This window comes from Saimiri boliviensis, chromosome 1 (assembly GCF_048565385.1).
Source record: "Saimiri boliviensis isolate mSaiBol1 chromosome 1, mSaiBol1.pri, whole genome shotgun sequence".
In the NCBI taxonomy this organism is placed as follows: Eukaryota; Metazoa; Chordata; class Mammalia; order Primates; family Cebidae; genus Saimiri; species Saimiri boliviensis.
The window spans coordinates 249,067,901-249,075,079 of NC_133449.1; the positions used below are offsets into that span (position 1 = coordinate 249,067,901).

Here is a 7,179-nt window from a genome sequence, read left to right on the forward strand (position 1 = left end):
TCCGCCCCAGCGCCAGCGGGATGAGCTCGAAGGCCCGGCTGCACGAACCGCGGCCTCTCCCCCGGCACGGCCTCTCGGCACTGCCCCTGCTGGACACCAGCTAGCTCGTCACAGCGCCGGCAGGCGCCGCGGGGCAGCGGCAGCCGAGTCCTGTCCCACGGCCGGGGGCGGCCTCGCGTGCCCGCGCGGCGAGCTCCGGGCGCCCTGACACCTGGACACAGACGGCGCTGGGGGCGGGGCGGCGCGAAGGGCTGCGCGGGGGGAGGGCAGCGTCTGCACCGCGCGCAGCTCGCTCGGGTCACTGCGCCGCCCCGCCACCCGGCGGCTGGGGCGGGGGTGCGGCCGGTCGCTTGACCTCGGATTTCTGTGTTCCTCGCTGAGGCTCGGAGCCTTCGAAGAACGGGCGGCAGGGCCCATGGACGCCCCTGACGGCCTCCGCGGGGCCGCGAGAACGCTCAGCGGCCGGAGTTCGAGGCGCGCGGCTCCGTTCGAAAGCGGGACAAGCCCGGCTTCTCGGCCCCGCGCGCTTCGGACGGCCGAGGGGCGGGGCGTCGGCCGTGACGTGCTGTCGCGCTTCGAGTCTCCGCCCCCTTGTCGCCGGCCGGTATATAAGCCTTCCCCGAGCGTTCTCACTCTCACAAGTGGACCGGGCTGTCGGGTGCGCGGCGGCCGTAGAGGCAGGGGTGCGAGGGCCACGGCCGGCTCGGACGTGTGACCGCGCCGGGGGAGGGGGCGGCAGCGGGCAGTGCGGGGCGGCGAGGCGACCATGGAGCTTTTGCGGACTATCACCTACCAGCCGGCCGCCAGCACCAAAATGTGCGAGCAGGCGCTGGGCAAGGGTTGCGGAGGGGACTCGAAGAAGAAGCGGCCGCCTCAGCCCTCCGAGGAACCGCAGGCGCCGCAGCCCCAGACGCAGGTGCCGCCGGCGGCCCCGCACCACCATCACCACCACTCGCACTCGGGGCCCGAGATCTCGCGGATCATCGTCGACCCCACGACGGGAAAGCGCTACTGCCGGGGCAAAGTGCTGGGAAAGGTGACGAGCGGAGGGTGCCGGGCTGCCGGGCTGGCGGGAGGTCTGCCCGGGCGACCCCGAGCCGGGCGGGCCCGCGGGGTCCCTCGCCCGCCGCTTCCGGGCTTCTCGGGGGTCCGATCCCAGCGCGAGGTGGGCTCCTCACCTGTCCTGTGGCTTTTGTGCGCCGGCAGCGCAGGCGATCTCGGCTTTGCGATCTTAGCCTCAGAACCGTGTGCCTCCCGCAGCCCAGAGAAATGGATCTTGAAAGGAGCGAGGGCTTTCTAGTTCAGACCTCTCTCCCTCCCCACCTGCTCCCAGACAATTTTCCTGACAAGTCTCATCAGACATTATTTTTCATGTCTCCCCGCTCCGACCCTCCATAAATCTCCCGTTTGTAAAGGAAGAAGAGAAACTGAACTTGCTGTTTGCAGCAATGCGTTTCTCTTCACGAGGGAGTTTTAACGGAGTAGAATGCATCCCTCTGTCCACTCTGCTCCATTCCTTTTTTTTTTTTGCTTTTCTTTCTTCCTATTTATTTATTTATTTATTTAAAATATCTGCCGTCCATTTTTGTGCCATACTCAATTCCGTCTCGGCTTTGTTTCCTTTCAGGGTGGCTTTGCAAAATGTTACGAGATGACAGATTTGACAAATAACAAAGTCTACGCCGCAAAAATTATTCCTCACAGCAGGGTAGCTAAACCTCATCAAAGGGAAAAGGTGTGTATGACTCTTGAGTAAAGTATTTTCTTTGTGTGCACGGATGGCCCTTCCCTGTTAGGAAAATGTCTTCTGCCTGTGTAATCACTGGCTTTTCAGAGGTGACTGGAGTCTAACAAACCCTACCTTGTTTTTACATGTAGATTGACAAAGAAATAGAGCTTCACCGAATTCTTCATCATAAACATGTAGTGCAGTTTTACCACTACTTTGAAGACAAAGAAAACATTTACATTCTCTTGGAATACTGCAGTAGAAGGGTAAGTGTCAACTCCTATTTGAGAACATTTACTTACCCTGAATTAACATGGCATTCAAAGAGTATTTTATCTGGGATTTTAGCTGCGGCAGTACTCATACTACAACGTTAACTTTCATTGCTCATCCTGCAAAGGGAAACCAGTGATTTTGATAACTGACAGCTTATTTTTTTTCCTTCTCTCCCTAGTCAATGGCTCATATTTTGAAAGCAAGAAAGGTGTTGACAGAGCCGGAAGTCCGATACTACCTCAGGCAGATTGTGTCTGGACTGAAATACCTTCATGAACAAGAAATCTTGCACAGAGATCTCAAGCTAGGTGAGTCCTTGACACCAAAAACTGAGTTTTGTGTTAGAGATAGTTCTTTTTTCTCTCCCTCTTTTTTTTTTTTTTTTTTTTTTTCATATTAATGTTCTTAATTGGGATCTAGCTTCTGCAATTTAGCTTTTGAATGGGCGACTTTGATATAACAATTGGCTGCCTGGGTCCAAAGTGGATATGTGTGTACTTGGTTAGAATGTGTTTTCAAAGGGATTCACTTTTTGTTTTGTTTATCATCTAGGAAACTTTTTTATTAATGAAGCCATGGAACTAAAAGTTGGGGACTTCGGTTTGGCAGCAAGGCTAGAACCCTTGGAACACAGAAGGAGGTAACAGTCAGAAAGATGCATCCTGGGAGGGTTTCATGGAGACCAAATGTGCCTTCGTGATTTTGCAGTTGATGTTTTAGAGGTCAGGTGATAAAATCTATAAACTATAGCAATGTTAAAGAAATACTAAATGCCCACTGTGTACTAGACAGAGCCCCCTGTGCCTCTAAACTGATTATAAAAGCAGTCAATGACGTCTTTTCTGGGCCTGAAATGTATAAAATGCCTCAGTGTCCCTGGTTTTAGTTGGTTAACAATATTTTGTCCTGTGGGCTAAAACACAGTTTGTGTATGTAAAAAATTACCAAAACTCACTTGGCCAGACTTCAGTTGTTCAGATGCTAAAAGTCAAATGTTTCCAAATAGAAATTCACCATAGATGTTAAGATTTTGTTTCCCATCAAGTCACATCAAGAGAACTAAGTTTAAATAGTGGAATAGTTCCTAACAAGATCTCAATTTTTGTCTTTCCAGAACGATATGTGGTACCCCAAATTATCTCTCTCCTGAAGTCCTCAACAAACAAGGACACGGCTGTGAATCAGATATTTGGGCCTTGGGCTGTGTAATGTAAGTAAATACAGCAGAATAATTAAAAAGCAAATTCAGATTTAGATGTTAACACCTGAAAAGAGTTGCTTTATGACCATTGCTAAAGATGTGTTTCTTTGCACACAGGTATACAATGCTACTAGGGAGGCCCCCATTTGAAACTACAAATCTCAAAGAAACTTACAGGTGCATAAGAGAAGCAAGGTATACAATGCCATCCTCGTTGCTGGCTCCTGCCAAGCACTTAATAGCTAGTATGTTATCCAAAAACCCAGAGGATCGTCCCAGTTTGGATGACATCATTCGACATGACTTTTTTTTGCAGGTTGGTTGCTATCTTCTTCTTTTTTTTTTTTTTTAATTCCATGCTATTGATCCCAGTTACCTGGCAGGTTACTGAAGGCCTTTTCTAATATTCCGCAGGGCTTCACTCCAGACAGACTGTCTTCTAGCTGTTGTCATACGGTTCCAGATTTCCACTTATCGAGCCCAGCTAAGAATTTCTTTAAGAAAGCAGCTGCTGCTCTTTTTGGTGGCAAAAAAGACAAAGCAAGATATATTGACACACATAGTAAGTTTATAAGACTTTTTTTCCTTTTTCGTACCCAATATCATATTTAAATTTCGGTACATTAGTTAAAAGGGAATTTTATATTAATATAACTAGCCAGATTCACGTATTTTTAAACGTTGATATTTATAGCATAATAAATCCATATCTTGAATTGTGATTGATAGCTTTTCATTTTGCAAACATTAAAGAGGGATTTTTGGTGTAGTTGCAGCTAATGGCAAAGGTAAAATGCTCTTTTACCTTGGATGCTCATAAGCTGATGAATAATGCAAGAATGAGGAAATGTGGCTAACCCTTTTCCTTCCTTGTTAAGATAGACTAATGTTTGTAATTTTATTCCTTGATATACAGATAGAGTGTCTAAAGAAGATGAAGACATCTACAAGCTTAGGCATGATTTGAAAAAGACTTCAATAACTCAGCAACCCAGCAAACACAGGACAGATGAGGTGTGTTGGGGAAGAGTAAAGTAGATATTCATGCTTATTTTTTCCACTCTTCATGAATTAGCACTTGAACTATGATTATCATGGTTCAAATTATCATGGCCATATTTACCTCAAGTTTTTCTTCAAACCCTTTGAAAGGGAAGTTATTGGCTTTTAGTTTTATAGTACATGCAAGTGAGTTACTGCGTTATCTTTTATCTGGCCTGTGTCCATTGCTTTTTAATAAGCTTTCACAGCAGCTGCTGCACTGTCATCTTAATCTGGAATTTTCAACCTTAAATGATTTTCGATGCTTGACTCATTGCATAACTTTTCTCTCTTCCTAGGAGCTCCAGCCACCTACCACCACAGTTGTCAGGTCTGGAACACCCGCAGTAGAAAACAAGCAGCAGATTGGGGATGCTATTCGGATGATAGTCAGAGGGACTCTTGGCAGCTGCAGCAGCAGCAGTGAATGTAAGTAGTTGTCAATCTCATTTTAAATAATAAAACTCTAAATGCCAGTGCTAAATACATAATAATTTAAGTCAATTTACACTGTAGCTTAATTTAACATAGAATTAGCAAGGTTATAGGAATTGGAAAATAATCCTAAATTCTATGTCTTCAGAATTAAGGGAGTATCTACCAAAGCCTGAGGTTTTATTACTAAAATATTGTTTACCTTAAAACATTTCTGTCTGTTTTTTTTAGGCCTTGAAGACAGCACTATGGGAAGTGTTGCAGACACAGTGGCAAGAGTTCTTCGGGGATGTCTGGAAAACATGCCGGAAGCTGACTGCATTCCCAAAGAGCAGCTGAGCACATCCTTTCAATGGGTCACCAAATGGGTTGATTACTCTAACAAATACGGCTTTGGGTACCAGCTCTCAGACCACACCGTGGGTGTCCTTTTCAACAATGGTGCTCACATGAGCCTCCTTCCAGACAAAAAGTAAGTGTATCGATTAATGAAATCCTGTCAGTTCTGTAGTCTAGACTAAAGAAATCTAAAAACAGTGATTAACTGCTTCCATTTTTTTTCCTCTTTTCTCCCTGTCGTTCCTGTTTTTATAGAACAGTTCACTATTACGCAGAGCTGGGCCAGTGCTCAGTTTTCTCAGCAACAGATGCTCCTGAGCAATTTATTAGTCAAGTGACGGTGCTGAAATACTTTTCTCATTACATGGAGGAGAACCTTATGGATGTAAGTTTTGTGGCTTTTGAAGGGTAGTCCACAAACCAATAGCATCTGTATCACTTTGAAGCTTATTAGAACTAGATACTCACCTGTCCTATCCCTGATTTACTGAATCAGAATCTCTGGGACATGGAGGCAGAGATTTCAAAGGCCATTCTGATGCTTGCTTAAGTTTGAAAAGATTTTCTTAGAATAAGAATAGAGTACATGCTACAAAATCTTTGTAGGCACTAACTCACTCTCATCTCTTCCAGGGTGGAGATCTGCCTAGTGTTACTGATATTCGAAGACCTCGGCTCTATCTCCTTCAGTGGCTAAAATCTGATAAGGCCCTGATGATGCTCTTTAATGATGGCACCTTTCAGGTAAGTGAACTCTGCAGGACAGTGCATGTTTAGATTCTAAACAGAAAGATTTGTACCTAGGCAGTTTAGTAATTGACTGAACTTTTCTAATTCTTGACTATTTCGAGAGATCTAATGTCCGTGTTTATTTTTTTAAGGTGAATTTCTACCATGATCATACAAAAATAATCATCTGTAGCCAAAATGAAGAATACCTTCTCACTTACATCAATGAGGATAGGATATCTACAACTTTCAGATTGACAACTCTGCTGATGTCTGGCTGTTCATCAGAATTAAAAAATCGAATGGAATATGCCCTAAACATGCTCTTACAGAGATGTAACTAAAAGACTTTTTGAATAGACCCTATGGGACTCCTCTTTTCCACTGTGAGATCTACAGGGAAGCCAGTAGAATGATCTAGAGCATGTTGAAGAAGATGGACGTGTGGTGGTACGAAAACCATTCCTCTGTGGCCTGCTGGACTGGGTGGAGCCAGAGCAGGCCAGGGCATCCAGTTCTTGACTTTGGACAATCCAAGAGTGAACCAGAATGCAGTTTTCCTTGAGATACCTGTTTTAAAAGGTTTTTAAAGAAAATTTTGCAGAAAGGTGCATTGATTCTTAAATTCTCTCTGTTGAGAGCATTTCAGCCAGAGGACTTGGAACTGTGAATATACTTCCTGAAGGGGAGGGAGAAGGGAGGAAGCTCCCACGTTGTTTAAAGGCTATAATTGGAGCAGCTTTTGGCTGCGTAACTGTGAACTATGGCCATATATAATTTTTTTTTCATTAATTTTTGAAGATACTTGTGGCTGGAAAAGTGCATTCCTTGTTAATAAACTTTTTATTTATTACAGCCCAAAGAGCAGTATTTATTATCAAAATGTCTTTTTTTTATGTTGATCATTTTAAACTGTTGGCAATAAAGAGTATGAAAAAGCAGAAATAATGGTCTCCTGTCTTTAGTAGAACTCATCACCACATTGTGGCATTTTCTGATAAGGTCATGCCAAGCAGTGTCAAGAAGCCATTGAGGATAGAAGCATACTAGAAATTTAGATCTTCAATTTTTTTCTAACTGTAGTTTCTAAGATGTCTAATACCTGAAGTACAATTATAAACTTTCAGAGTAGATGTAGCTTAAGAACACCATTCTCATTACAGCCAAAATATAAGCCTCCTACAAAATGCAAATCCAATTTCTCTCTGAAGTATTTCTTCAAAACTTGCATAGCTTGGAGGTAAAGCCAGAGTAAACAGATGTCTGTTATTAAGTGTCAATAGGTATAGGAAGTTTATCTTAATATGGGCAAAACTCTGAATTAGAATGCGTGCACCAGCTAAACATGTTACTCAGCATAAACCTGCCTAAACACTTCCAGTGCCGCTGGCAGTCCTAGCACTTAATTCCAGCAGTGAGAAATACTTTG

General features: G+C 44.5%; 1 protein-coding gene across 1 annotated transcript; it reads left to right on the plus strand.

The window, feature by feature from the left end:
* Positions 1-636: 636 nt before the first annotated feature.
* PLK2 (polo like kinase 2) lies at positions 637-6,698 on the plus strand. The gene is made up of 14 exons (XM_039474611.2): positions 637-1,036; positions 1,628-1,735; positions 1,879-1,995; positions 2,184-2,313; positions 2,558-2,645; positions 3,120-3,215; positions 3,324-3,522; positions 3,621-3,768; positions 4,123-4,220; positions 4,547-4,676; positions 4,914-5,154; positions 5,277-5,406; positions 5,655-5,765; positions 5,903-6,698. The coding sequence occupies exons 1-14, from the start codon at positions 767-769 to the stop codon at positions 6,092-6,094; spliced, it is 2,058 nt and encodes a 685-aa protein (XP_039330545.1). The 5' UTR covers positions 637-766; the 3' UTR covers positions 6,095-6,698.
* Positions 6,699-7,179: the final 481 nt, after the last annotated feature.

Excerpts from the sequence above, each read along its gene's own strand:
- PLK2 (XM_039474611.2), top strand. The coding sequence starts at position 767 with ATGGAGCTTTTGCGGACTATCACCTACCAGCCGGCCGCCAGCACCAAA. Across the intron at positions 2,314-2,557 it reads GCACAGAGATCTCAAGCTAG|GAAACTTTTTTATTAATGAA; the intron begins GTGAGTCCTTGA and ends TTTATCATCTAG. Across the intron at positions 5,155-5,276 it reads AGCCTCCTTCCAGACAAAAA|AACAGTTCACTATTACGCAG; the intron begins GTAAGTGTATCG and ends CTGTTTTTATAG.